This window comes from Chaetodon trifascialis, chromosome 5 (genome assembly GCF_039877785.1).
Source record: "Chaetodon trifascialis isolate fChaTrf1 chromosome 5, fChaTrf1.hap1, whole genome shotgun sequence".
NCBI classification, from domain to species: Eukaryota; Metazoa; Chordata; class Actinopteri; order Chaetodontiformes; family Chaetodontidae; genus Chaetodon; species Chaetodon trifascialis.
The window spans coordinates 10,273,961-10,288,551 of record NC_092060.1 but is presented as its reverse complement, the minus strand read 5'-3'; the positions used below and the strand labels follow the sequence as shown (position 1 = coordinate 10,288,551).

General features: G+C 41.4%; 3 protein-coding genes across 4 annotated transcripts in view; 2 read left to right on the top strand and 1 right to left on the bottom strand.

The window, feature by feature from the left end:
- Positions 1-1,007: 1,007 nt before the first annotated feature.
- Positions 1,008-6,419, bottom strand: polr1d (RNA polymerase I and III subunit D). The gene is made up of 6 exons (XM_070962234.1): positions 5,839-6,419; positions 5,201-5,299; positions 4,594-4,691; positions 4,031-4,107; positions 2,124-2,206; positions 1,008-1,545 (listed from the first exon to the last, which is right to left on the bottom strand). The coding sequence occupies exons 2-6, from the start codon at positions 5,237-5,239 to the stop codon at positions 1,498-1,500; spliced, it is 345 nt and encodes a 114-aa protein (XP_070818335.1). The 5' UTR covers positions 5,240-5,299; positions 5,839-6,419; the 3' UTR covers positions 1,008-1,497.
- Positions 5,876-10,721, top strand: sybl1 (synaptobrevin-like 1). The gene is made up of 8 exons (XM_070962233.1): positions 5,876-5,989; positions 6,412-6,589; positions 7,695-7,752; positions 8,480-8,617; positions 8,776-8,866; positions 9,049-9,116; positions 9,258-9,350; positions 9,605-10,721. The coding sequence occupies exons 2-8, from the start codon at positions 6,444-6,446 to the stop codon at positions 9,671-9,673; spliced, it is 663 nt and encodes a 220-aa protein (XP_070818334.1). The 5' UTR covers positions 5,876-5,989; positions 6,412-6,443; the 3' UTR covers positions 9,674-10,721.
- Positions 10,722-13,414: 2,693 nt separating this feature from the next.
- Positions 13,415-14,591, top strand: part of mtus1a (microtubule associated tumor suppressor 1a) — a 28,611-nt gene continuing 27,434 nt past the window's right edge. For both annotated transcript variants that reach the window (XM_070962513.1, XM_070962512.1), the window contains exon 1: positions 13,415-13,889. The gene's annotated coding sequence lies outside the window, so the exon portion shown is untranslated. The remainder of the gene's footprint in view (positions 13,890-14,591) is intronic.

Genomic DNA, 14,591 nt, shown 5'->3' with positions numbered 1-14,591 from the left:
CAGTCTGTTCATCAGTCTGCAAGTAAAATAGGCATATTTCCCACTATCCAATAACTCCCATCATTGATTTAAGAAATAAAGGAGTAACGTTTTTATGAAGGTCATTCATGTCTATAATGAATTATAAGGACATTCATAAAATATTATAATGCAATTATAGGGCTTAATAAAACTCTATTATAAGTCCAGCATTCATAATGCTTTATAGGTCCACACCAAAGTGACAGCTTTGGAAAGAAGAATCTGAGTCCTGGGCTACACAGCATAATAACAGAGTAACAGAGTAATGTCTCCTCATGCCTCCTCTCACAACCAGAATTCATCATGGGGAATAAGGAGGCTCACAAATTGTCATTGATGAATGACCAGCTTACCAGCAGGCACTAACAGATAAGGGTCATGCTGAACGCCTTCAAAGGGATTTTATTGGCCTGAACACTGAGTGCACACTCAGCATGGCAGAGGTTTGAACTGTGGAGGCATCTTGGAAGTTGTACCACAAAACCTTTGAAATAACATTTCAAAACGATTGAGTGTGAATACCAGCTCAGCAGGAATTATAGACTTCATGCTGGTATCGTCTGGTGAATGACATTAGGATGTGTCCTGTTTACAATTAGCAAAAAGGTATGTAAAAAAAACTTCCCTCACCGGTGGACAAAGGCCTTAAAGTGAAATTGCGCTGCTTCATTCTCTGCTGTGCACCTGTGCTGCGACACTGCCCAATACTACCCCTGACTTATACCACTGGCCACTGTGTTTGGTGTGATATATATGTGCATATATATCTATATAGTCATACATATTAATGAATTCGGCAGCCTTGATCCTATTTCTCATACTTTTTGGCAATTATGGGTTACATTTGCTGTTTTTCCTCAAAGTATGGTCAGCACTCACAGACCCAGCCATGCAGGAACATTTCACTAACAGGGGGATATGATTAACCTCACAGTACCTCATTATTTACACTTGTCCCTCCTCATTTTCCTGGCGCTGTATGACGCTCCTCACACCACATTCCTCTGCCGCTCTAGCTTACCTCCACTTCCTTCATTTGTCAAGCACAGCTTCAAAGGACAGACATGGACATGTCCCAAACATGGACGTGTTTGGGAGACACATCACTTTAGGTTTGGACATCTTTCAAAAAGTGCTGCATGAATAGATATAAACATACATTTTATAGCACACGTCAAACGGAGGGTCACTCATGTCGGAATTCTTTCCATGAAATTCAACAAAGAATAGAAAGAAAATGAGTTGTTTATTTTTCTAATCATTCCAAAAACCCAGGAATGATGAACACAGGACTGATATCATAGACATGTATCGTGCAGCATGGGTCAATGCTAACACAAGACGAAAAGAAGACATACAATCATCTAAATGTGACATGATCAAACTATTTTGAGGAGAACTTTTCATACTCAAACCGGTCGGTATATAAAACAAGAACATTTTTACAATGTAAAAAAAACACATATATGATGCTCTTCATTCCATGGGCTGCTCCTGCCTCTCCTTGAACTCATTAACTCTCGCCTGGAACAAAATTAAAAAAATATATAGTCAGAAATGGAGTTGAGACAGTATGTGGGGAGTGTTACATTTGATAAATATTGGCTGACTTTTCCTTTCACTGTGGAAATGATATACAGAGCCAACCAAAAAAAACCCAGGGTTTCTTGCAGAATCCCACATGAATGAATGATAATATTATTCCATGGGTGGAAATTAATGTTCAGCTCTTGCTTGCCTTTCTCTGTGGAGGGAGGTCAAAGCACGGCTGCTGGACAGAGGCCCTGTGATGGGCAGAGACGAGGTCCCTTCACAGGGCAGACGTAGGTGGCAGCTGATGCAGGAGGACTGATGATGTTTACCATACAAGCCTTCCACACGGCTAAGGATCAGGTGCCATCCACCATTGGTGGTGAGTCAGCAGAAAATGTGAGCTTGTGAATCATCTCTAAACTGGCCAAATTTGGGCTGGACAGTGGATCCTAATACTGAGACATGTTACTGTATGTGCAGTAACATATATACTCGTGTAGAACTCAATATCGAACCACTGCTGCTCAAGAGACTGGTGATCAGAGCACCACACGGGCACACAGGCTTACCTGAAAAGTGTTGAGAACATGCTGACACACATCATTGAGCTCATTCAGGCCCCTCCGCAGTGGCTCTGTGGCCGGAAGCCCCCCTGAAACAGACAGTAGATACCTCTGAGGACAACCCCCATGATGCTTGCACTTTATGGGTCAATCATCTCTCCAGGACAGTGTGTGAGTTTTCACCCGGCTCCCCAAGCAGCTGTCAGCTTACACTAGCACTTGCATTTGTACATTCACGGATGATGTAGGCAGCTGTGATGAGGGCGGACAGAGTTACAGGAGAAATGAAGAAACCAAGCAAGACGGAGATGCAGCTCAGGGTCCCGTTTCACCCACACTGCTACATGCAAGCTGCAATTTACAACGTCTCTCGCTCACTAATCAAAACAAATAACTTATTTTCAACCCATGCAACAGCCCGGTAGGACCCTTAAATATCTATAATTTGCAAGTGGCAATTATTTTTGAAACATGACATTGCCACTAACTGTAATCTGTGTGGAAGCAATGGTTCACAAATAGCTTTGGAAGAAAGGGAGTCAAAATAGAGTAGAAAGTAAAGATAGAAAATATATATAATAATATACATAACAAATATTACGACACTATCAAACAAAAACCTTTTCCCAGTAATACAATGCCTGCTAATGAATTTTCACGGCATAATTTATCATAGTAGCAGCTGATCTGGTGATTAAGTATTTATGTGCCCTAAAGTGATAACAACTGCATACAAATGCAAAGCGTTCCAACTATCAACTGAAAACTTATCTGAATGTTGATTCAACAAAGCAAGCGATTTTTAAACATCCCCCTTTGCTTGTTATGTTCATCGAATTGATTAATCAAAAAATTAAATACTAAAACCAAAAAAATGAAACTAATTATAACTTGTTATTTGCAGTCCTGCCCCTCTTCTCCCAGCTGACATGGAAAAGCTTCTTCCCACTCAGTTTCACTGTGGTCATGGTAGAGAGTAATAATGGCAGAATTAATATAGCTGAATATGTGAGACAACAGTGGAAACGAGTCTTCCTCGTGCCTCAGGGTATTTTTGTCTTTCTGTGATGAAGCCATGATCTTTGACACATCCTGAAACTTAGTTCAACAACAAAAACAACAACAAAGTTGTTTTTTCAGACTTGCAGAGACCTGTCATGTGACAGGGCTGCTGCTGCTGTTGGCTGTCATCTTTAGGCACTTTGTGCAGAGCTGATGACAGATGTTTGAAAGAGGGCACGTGGTCATACAAGCCTCATTTCCAAAAATGAAGGACACTGTGTTAAAGATAAGTTAAACAAAATGTGATAATTTGAGAATCCTTTATTACATATACTCAACTGAAAACAGTACAAATACTTAATGCTTTACCTCATCGGCTTTTTGTAAATGTATGCTCACTCTGGATTTGATACCAGCAACACGTTTCAAACAAGTTTGGTCAGGAGCAACAAAAGACTCCATAAACACAAGTTTGGAAAATTCCACAGGTAAACAGTTTCAATGGTAACTTGGCTCGGTCGTTCAAAAGTGAGGATGGAGCGAGCTTCACCACTTTGTGAACACATGACTGAATAAAGGATTTTACTACATTGGCACAGGAACACTTTGTGAAACTGTTGTCAGCTTTACAGCTTGACACGGCGTCCCACCTTTTTTGGAAGTAGTTCTCTGCGGAGAACAAGCTAGTTGTACGTGCATGTGTGTTACTGGAGGTCAGTGACAGGCCCTTCTTGTTCAGCTGAGAGGACAAAGTGAATGCACCAGACTCCAATCAAAACATTTACCCAGCAAAACAGCCCAGAAATGTTTAAACTCTGTCCTACACACGTATGCACACACAAACTAACTTGGACAGTAAAGAAAAAGAAGATGAGAGTGACAGGGATTTAAGGGGTGTCTCTCTCACTCACCTCGTGTCTGAATGCGAAAGTTGATCTTGCTCTCAGACGGATGGGTGATGGTGTAGCCACAAAACTCCACGTCCGTACTGACAGAAAACAGGAAAGAGAAAGCACGATTTACGACTATCATCAATGTTTTGCTCGAAATGGGTGGAGATGTGTCAGTGTTTTTACAGTTTTTCCAACATTGTCTCATGCCAGCTGACCTGGACTGACTGAGAGCAAAAACACTGCAAACAAAGCAGAATTATACACACACACACACACACACACACATACACACACACGCACACACACACACACACACACACACACACACACACACACACACACACTAAAGGGTTCCCTTTTAGTGGTTACCATAAATAGTCAGAAGAATAATGTCTGACAGTTGTAAGCAAGCCAGATCACAAATGACACATCAGTCAGACTTTGTACTTCAAATGTGCCACATATGAGTATGGGGCTTAAATGCTTTTAAATACAAAAAGGGAAACAGGTCCAACTCATGACCACATCAGGCTGACTTTAAAGCAGCAGGTTGGTTAACAGAAAAAAGAACATACACTGACCTCTTCATGATCATATATCTGAGGGAGTTGCCTAAAGTATGGTCTTCATCATGGAGCACAAACGTCACACAGCCCTCATCAGCCCCATCAGCCTGGATCTATGACAGCAGGTATACTTATTAAAAGACCACACATCCATCTCCCAGCAGAAATGACTCCCTCCTTTGAAATTAGTGAACAGGAGAATGGGTCACATGGAGAGGACATTAAAAGGCATCAGTTGATCATATTGAACACTGGATTGAGAACCTGAAGGAACACTGGGGTATGATCAAATACTGCCCCCCAGCGGAGGAACTCCGTGTTAGCTATGGACCGAGAATGAAGCACATGTAAGGTACGTAAAGTGATTTAGGTAATCTTAGCTTTACATAATACTATTCATCTTTTGAGTTCACAACTAACGCTGCTTTGGCTTTGGCTTTGGTCTGGGTTTTTCTCTCATTGCTAGCTTCTGTATCTACTCACGTCAGGAGTTTACAGGCGGTCGAAATGCTAAAATTAGCTTATTTTGTTAAATTTGTTATTGCAAACAGTTTAACAAAGTTTTCCAAAACCATATAGATGTATCCCTGATGGAAAGGCATAAGGCATTCTAGCGTCATACCATCTCCAGCACTGGTTTCTTGTCGCCTTCCCCGGCCATGCTTTACATTTCGTCTCTGTCCGTCAACATGGAGGGTAGAAATTCAGCCCTCAACACTGTCTGGCAGGCAAGACAAAGTGCAAGAAGTAATTAGTTCTTTGAGCCCCAAAAGGTGTTTTTGTTAGTTTGTTTTTTCTGTGCTTTGTATATAATGTACAACATATTGAACAACAAACTTATAGCAATAAGTATTGATAAAATATTCAGAAATATAATAATAAAATGTTTTCCGTGAGACATTGCCAAACGTTGGCATCACAGCATTCCTTCCCGCTGCTAGTGGGCCTGTAAATGTAGTTACATTGTATTAATTTAATGTATTGAATTCTGAATGTATTGAATGTATTGAATTAAGCAGCCGCCTGTGTATTGTTTGGTGGATAACCCTGGAGTGACCGTCGTTCATTTCGCGTAAATAGCCTGTAAGACACTATGGAGGGCAAAGTTTACATTAAAAACAGTCTGTCGCCATAACGTGACGTAGGCATGAAAACATGTGACGATCCCAATGCATAACAGGACGTTAAATAATGTAGTTCATAGAACGCATCGATTCAATTGAGTGTTTAGGCTAAGGAAGGTAGTAAGAACTACATTACCTAGCCGGAGAGTGAAGTCGTTTCCGCTGCAGGTGATTTGCAAACCAGAAGTCCCTCGGAAGGGATTAGCTAGCTTGCTAGCAGAGGAAATCCCCTCAGATGTTGAAATTTGCGCAAAACGAGCTACTTTGAACAGCGCTGACACACCGAGGTACTGTATTTGTTATTACAGTTAATTGCCTTAGCTCCTTAACTTTCGCTAGAAACAATAACTGGTGTTACGACAAACCTTCCCAACGCTGCTACGTGCATTGGTTAACAACATTATTAGCTAGCTAGCCTGTTGTTTTTCAGCCACCGCTAATCTGGGTTTTGTCGTTACTTCTCGTGACTACTGAATGATGGAGTTAGTTAGGTCGTTAGCAGTTGTCTCAACATTAGTGTCTACTAGTGTTTGGATTCCGTCCCAGGACTACATTCACACACACAATTTCCTCCCCCTCTCCTTCTCCTTCAAAATGCCTCCAGTGTTTCACTCGAATAATTCTGTGTTAAACCATTTCCCCTTTCCCCGGTGTGCTTGCGTCTAGCGCTGCCTGTAACATCTCATTGTTCTTGTTCGTGTGTTGTCAGCGAGTAACAGAGCTGAGACCCCAGCTGTTGCCATGGCAATCCTGTTTGCCGTGGTGGCTCGTGGAACCACCATCCTGGCAAAGCATGCGTGGTGTGGCGGCAACTTCCTGGAAGTGACTGAACAGATTCTAGCCAAAATCCCATCAGAGAATAACAAATTGACCTACAGCCACGGCAGGTAACATCTCCACACATTTACACACTTCATTACACAAAGTCACCCACTTGTATGCTGTGGCTACACTGGTTTGCATGTCTTCTCCATTTGAGGAAAGTTTGTATCCTATTAGTATGTGTAAGCAGTGATGTTGTTAGATAAGTATAGTGTAAAAGAAAGCACTCATCAGCTTTGACAAAATTGCCTAGAGTGCAGTATAAAATAGCTCTTATCTGATGAACAAGTTATAAGGTAAGAGAGACTATTGTCATTCATTCATATACAGTGCAGTACAATACTCAGAGGACTGATATTGTATTTCTCCTGGTCCCCGGTGTAAACACAAAGGATGAATGATACATTATTCAGTGGAAGTGAAGCAAATATTCAGACTACACATAAGGTACAACAAGATACAAAAACAAGATACAAAACAAGTGTTATTGTAATTAACAATCAGCCATGTAGAACAAATTTACTTGCAAATCACAACAGCCACTTCAGTACTACAGTTCATTTTTGCCAATAGGAGTTGATGTAACCAACTCCTCCAGCATCATTATTCTTCAAATGGGACAAAATCACTCAGGGTCTTTTTCATGCAAACTCACACACTTAAAATCTTTAGTGAGGATTTTTATGGCCAAGTGATCAGGATTTCCAAGCAGAAATGCAGCAGCGTTCATTTACTTATTTTCAGAACCTTACCTAAAAACGTTAACAGTGTTTGTATTTCAGTGAATATTTCTGAAATCAAATTTTTGCAGGAAATGGAGAATAATCTCATTATTACAGTATATATAGATATAGATATAGATATAGATATCGATATAGATATAGATATATAAACGCTACTTGAGAAAAGTGAAAGAAGAAGAATTAGCCATGGTAATGCTTACATGATCACATTTCATATATTGTCACATGATAGCTATAGATCACTAAAAGCTCACATATCACACCTTACACATGGTGCACTTCGTGAAACCACAACCTGTGTCCACATGTCCTGCTGTCATTTAGAATTTCAGCCCATTTACGACTGTGTATGTGTAGTTAATGTTTCCTAGACATTTTACACTACATGTAGCAGTATTAATCTGTGTTTTTTCTTTTCTTTTTTTAGCTATCTCTTTCATTACATCTGCCATGACAGAATCATATACCTGTGTATCACTGATGATGTAAGTATATAATTAGCGTAGATATCTGTGTGCTTATTTGTTTGGGGGTGAGTGGGAAGTTGAGTGATAGAGATGAGCGGTGCTTTGAAATAGCTTTGAGATTGTATTTTTATATATACTGTCGTTTGACCTGCTTGTGCAAGATGGGGCATGATGGCTTTACTGAGAAATGTAGGTAGTTATTGCACCCAAATTAAAGCCATGTTTCTCTAATAGTTTATTGAGCTTATAACAACAGGAAGCAGGACAATACATCAAGAGCTGAGCTGCCCAAAGTGGGCCTGTGGGCCACAGCTCACCCACCCTAAAGGTTCAATTTGGCCTGTCAAATGGTTCTAGCAATTAAGTAATACAATTTCACGTAGATAAAATTAGAAATAGCTGTTTATGCTGTTTTGTTTTTGTGATGTAAAAATGGCCTTTGAAAATGTAGAATCCATAATTACTAATTGTTTTCCATAATCTGAGCATGGTTGGCAGTGACACCTTGTGCAGAAAGTCAGTCAGTTAAAGGAATTTGGGATCCTAGTACAATTTTGCACTTAACAATACAGTACAATGCAGGTGTTAGCTTGTGGTCCATGGCCAACCATTTTTGCCATGGGCGGCATCTCTGGTTAAGAGACACAAGTTAGCAATATAGATTTTTTTTTTTCATCAAAACACTGAACCTTTTAATGGGAATATACTGAAAATAATATTTACCTTTAACTGTTTTGTACTAAAGGACTTTGAGAGGTCGCGTGCATTCACCTTCCTCAGTGAAGTCAAGAAGCGCTTCCAGACAACATACGGGTCGCGAGCACAAACAGCCCTACCTTACGCCATGAACAGTGAGTTCTCCTCAACACTGGCAGCTCAGATGGTAAGTCTGACAAGCAGCCATTCTTTGTGAGGGCTCTGTGACTGCTTTTTATTTCATAAAAAGCACACACACAGATTTAGTAATCACAGAATATACTTAGATCGCCTTTGCATTTCCTCTTTCCCCCTAACTTTCTCTGTCTTTATTTGTCTTTGTAGAAACACCACTCAGACCCACGAGGATCAGATCGTCTCACTGAGACTCAGATGCAAGTGGATGACCTGAAGGGTATTATGGTCCGCAACATAGGTGAGCTTCTCATGAGTTTCCCAGTGGCGCAGTGCAGTCATCATGCTGTGCCAATGCAGCAGTGGTATTTGTTGGTGTTGATGTATACTTCAGATTTCACAAAACATTTAATCAGAATCTCATTACACTGAACCTTTCGTGTCTCCCAAGTTAACCCTGGCTCTCTGTGTGTCATTTTACAGACTTGGTAGCTCAGAGGGGAGAAAAGCTGGAGTTGCTGATTGACAAAACAGAAAATCTAGTTGATTCAGTGAGTTTAAAGATCAGGTTTTGCCTTATTTATCCTACTTGTTTTCTGATGCACACAGGTTTATAGTTTGACAGTAACCTAGCAAGCTAGTTATATACTATTGTTGTCACTGATGTTACTGTCTCTCCCTACTCCATTTAGTCAGTCACATTTAAGACCACAAGTCGTAACCTGGCACGAGCCATGTGTATGAAGAACCTCAAGCTGACTGTTGTCGTTGTGCTGGTGTGCCTGGTGAGTACAGACAGAGATGTTAATTGTTACGATGTGGGGTATTAATGGAATACAGTGTAATGGTTCTTTAGCCAGTGGAGGATTGGTTTGGCTGTGTCTGTGCTGAGAAAACACCCTTATTTGCTAACAGCATTTTTTTTCCATAAACAAAACACCCAGGTTTCTTAGCTACTGCTGCTTTGATTTTCAGCTATGATGAGGCTCAGCTGTGCTCTAATTTACTTCTCATTTTTTGTCCCTGTGCTCTTTTTCAGGTGGTCCTTTACATTATTGTTTCTGCTGCCTGTGGAGGCCTCAGCTGGCCCTCTTGTGTCCATAAATGAGGGGAGAGTGGGAATGAAAGCAAAAGGAGATAAAGAAAAAAATGAAGAGGGGATGAAGCGTCTGTTCAACTCTGCCTGCCAGTGGATACAAAAGGAAACACAATTTTTCCTTCCTTTATTCCTCTTGCTTCAACATCTCCAGAAAACACATGCTGCTGCTCCTCCTGCCTCCTCGCCCCCTCTTTGATAGCGTGCACATTGACTTGCCTTCTGGACAGGGAGTCCCGCCTCATACCCACACCAATGGACAGCAGCTTTGTGGCCTAAAACTGATGTGGAACAATAATCTTGTCTTATACTAGTCTCTTACATTCATCCTGTCTCATGCACCTACAGTAGTGGCCTGATGTATCAGGTTGTGATACTGTCCTACACCCATCTATGTAATTAATCCATTCAGACTGATACCTGGAATGAACCACAATGATTGTAAAGATTGCTTTGTTGTAGTCCTGCTTTTCCTTTGTTGTCAAAAGAAACATAAGGGACCTGCAAGTGTATGTAGCATTTACAGTGTATTACAGATCCATCAAGAGGGACTCGATTAATACAGTATCTGATTCTCCGCTACATAACTGAAAGCTAATTCTTGTCAAATCTGATGCAGTATTACAGCGTATCTCAAGTGGCATGTGTCTTAACAAACCACGTTTATGGTGTCTCATGAAACAGATTTTCTGATTTCCTTCATGTTTAATCACCAAGCACAGTAATATATTTTAAAATGGATGTTGAGAGATACAATTATACAAATAAATATTGTAAATTTGATTGATATTACTGATTCAAAAGACATTGTGGTACTTTTAAATCCTGCCTGATTTTTGAGAAAACCCTTATCTCCTTCTCACCTTGATAAGAAGCTCATTTCCTTTAACCTTTTACCTCTGCTAGGCTGTTCAGTTGAGCCCATGTGTTCTTTCTGTTAACACAATGCACTTTTCACTCTGTACATAGATTTGCTTCCTGGCATCATATGATTTATAGTCATGTAATTATTTAATTATTGTACATTCAGATTTGAAATAATAAAATCTGATGCTATCGAGTGATTCATCTCTACAGGCGGACAAAAAAAAGGTGTTATTCCTCAGTTGATTACTATGAACTGTTCATGACTAAGTGTTGGCTGTAAGGGGAGGCCAGCTCATCAAATTGTGTCAAAGTTCAAACAAACAGCGCCTGTTCGTCCCCTCTGCGTGACAATACGAGGTGATGTCCGGCATGTGCAGAGAGTGGTTGTGAATGTCAGGTGATGGTTAGTTCGGAGCCACCAGGTGAGACGAGTTGCTCATTAGGACTATGCAAGAGGCGCGCTCCCGTCGGTGATGCTCGCTCCCGCGACAGCGAAAGTTGCAGCCTGTCATTGCAGTGCCGTGTTGATATTTAATGACGTGACTTCATAAACTTAATTGACGACCGTACGTCTTAATTGGTGAGCAGGTGGTAAGGCAGTTTTTATGTTTTCTCCCGCATTATTTGCCTGCTTTAGTTCTAGTCTTGAGGTACCAAAGAGGTCCATATTCTGTCAACAGAAAGTAATGTTGAGTTAGCGCCAAGCACTTGTTGGTCGCTCGGTTGCTAGTTAATATTAAGCTAGCTAAATGCTGCAGTCACGCGCTGGTGCTGCGCTCCATTTGTATTTGTCAACCGTTGAAATTCATGGTTAAAACATTACGCTGCTGGCTCGTTAGTCCACAGTGTTTGTAACTATTCAAGACTGTTAATCTCAACTTTAGGTTATACCAGGCATTTTAACATAATACTAATTTACATAAGATGGTGCGCTAATCATTTTTTCAGAGCTGTTGTCTAGCCTCCGGTGTTTTAAACCATTTATGGATTTGAAAGAGTATTTTCCTTGCTATTCGTAGCTCCTTACTATGTTTACTCCTGTATCTAATTATAGACCTGACAGGCTGGAGGAGACCCCACACAGGGATAATCTGACAATCAGGTGCAGGGAGGGCAGTTGTTTTGATCAGAAAGTGTACTAATGGCCTCAGAGGAATCATGTGTTACTAATGCACCCAGCAAGATTCATTCATGTTATTTGGGCGTTAAATACACACCTTTGACTTGGTGAATGTGAACTGCTTGTGGTGTTAATTGCACGGGTTTGCAAGGTGAAATGATTTTGTTCAGCAGAGACACCTCATAAAACAGTGCTGTACACTGTGCTTAAAGGTTATCATGAAATATAGCTGAATGTGCCACAATATTTCAGGTTGAGCTTTAGGGTCCATTGCTGACCTTGCAGCAGTTTGTAAAAAAAAAAAAACATAACACAAGGTTCACTTTAGTAATTGTTCTTCTTCTTATTTATTTTTTTGGTTGTTGTCCACCCCCTAGAAATGCCTTATTTGGTGTAAGCATCCCAGTCTGAATGAATGAAGAGCACATTTGCACAGCTGATGACACAGCTGCATGCCTCTGCTCTTCACTAGATGGCATAGGCCCACAGCTTTGTCTTGAAAGCCTTTTGCATTTTGGCTTGCTGGAGCAGACTGATCCAGATCCAGACTGACTAATATTCTGACTGCTGAAAGACAGTGCTGTGCTATTCTTCGAACCCGGCTCGTTCGTGCAGTTTTATTCCATTGCGCTGTACAGAGGACTGCGTTGTCCCTGTGGTATGCTGGCTGGAATCCCCCAGCGTGACCTGCTGCCCTGCTGTGGTGCGGGGCCGCTCTGTGCCTGGGTTTTTGATGGCTCTCCCTGCTACTCAAAATTGCTCACTGTATTATACTGATATGTCCAGTCACCCATGCAAAGGCGAGGAAGGCTGTCTGCACAGCGCCCGAGGGCCTTCAGAAAAAGAGAGGCACTGTTCTTTTGATCTCACTCTCAGTTTTAAATGTGTAATGCAGTTTGAAGGCAGTGACTTGCATTGAATTCCTCTAAAGATAAACAGAGCTACTTGGTGAGGCCTTCTATCAGACAGTAATGGTGATAATTAATGTGATCCAGTTACAAAATAATCCCATTTTCCTACTCGTTTTGAATGTGTTGTCTATGCTTTTTGAGCGTATACTGTATTCGTGTAGGCAACAACAAACATCACTGATGTTTTAGTTCTGAATCTTGGACTGGAGAGTCTAAAAGCAGCTTTTCTAAATTCAGCTAAAAATGGACATCACTTCTGCATCCTTATTAAGGGTGCTTGAAGACCAAAGCTGAAATGAAGAAGAATACACGTCTGTTGTCTCTAGTTAAGATTAGACTGTAGTTCCCAGGGTCAGGGGCCATGTATAGATTAAGCAGAAATAGCTTGGGTCTTAGGGGTCTTAGACTCTGGTGTCACACCACTGCCGTTGTGTCAGGATCAAGTGTCGAGCTGTTTGTGTACAACATGAGGCCATGTCATCAGACAGACTGCCAGTGGAGGACTTGGACTGGAGAACTTATCGACTACAACCAACATTGTAACATGGCCTGGAAATAGTTTTGATGCAAATTCTGTTTGGGATCTACTACTGACCGCTGTCCTAGTGTAACATTCTCCTGCACCTAGGCCTCCCCTCATTCTGGTATCCTATTCACTTATCCCTTACTGAAAAAGCAGACTGATCCATTTCCTCATAAAAGAGGGACTTTGGCTGCTAAGCAACAGTGAATGCTAACTCAGCCTGGCAGGCTATGGCCACTCCCCCTGCACTGGGCTCCGGATAAGGTAACATGTTTCTTTCTTCCTTGCTTGCTCCCTGTGTAAACTTTGGAGTGGGGCTCTACGCTGAGCACAGTCCTTTGCTGGACCTTGACATGGGAGCTGTGTGCAGCCAAGTTGCTGATGTTGTCTGACACGATGGCTGATTGGAGAGATTGCTGATCCACTGCTGCAGTAGGCCTGCTGGACTAAGTCACGTTACCTCAGGGAGGGGAGGAACAAGCGGGACCTAAGGCTTGCACAAGGGGCACCCTCATTCAGGCTGTGATTTTACTGATGCACGGTTTACTCTGAACACGAGGAGGGAGCAGTGGTGGGACAGGAGCCGTTGGTGTCTGGCAGAAGCAGACTTGCACACCACTGCCTGCCCTGTTGGCTGGATTTAAGACTTTGGGAGGAAAGCAGTAACCGGATTGTCTCTGAGAGAGTAAAATGAGCTGGGTGAACCTGCAGAAACTGAGTGATCTCTGACGTGATACAGCAGGCAACTCAGCTGACTGTGGAAGCATTTTCTTCCCCACTGTTCCCCTGGAGAAGACACGAGTGGAGGTATTAAGTTAGTTCATATTATAGTTGATCAGTTTTTTAGTGAAAGTTAAGTGTTGTAGACCTGTTTATAAATGTATTTTTTTCTGCTGTGTCTTTCTATTCATTGGCTCAGTGTACATTTCATGGTTTTTGTTTTTCCATAAACATTGTCAGGTCATTAGACTTAGACTTAGACTAGAGGTCATGGTTTGTATTAGCTGCAGTTGTACTTTACATAACATTGTAATGCCCAGTCAGATATTTAACCAGCAGAATAACTGCTCTGCGGTGTTATACTGTGTGGGAAGATACTGCAGTATCCTTGGAGGGGCAGTTCTTGCCAGGGTTCAATGTACACTGCAGTTTGCCAAGGCTGTGTATTTTTATTGATTCTACAGAGAGGTGTGTTGCTCTACCTGTTAAACAAGCATGTTATTCTTCAAGATTTGGACTCTTGGTCATGTTGATAAGAGCAGAGCTGCTCTTGACTGGTGTAAGACAGAACTCTCTGTTTCCATCCACACTCAACTCTGTGGAGTGGGTGCATTCAAAGGTCTGGACCCAAGAGCTGCTTTGATATATCTTATCAGCACGAGTGTGGAATGTAGGACAGGTTTAGATACAACACCTAATAATTATTGTGTGTGTTTTAAGCTAAATATCACTTTAAAGAATAGAACAGCAGATAGATAGCTCAGCTGAATATGGTCTTTCTAAGGGAAC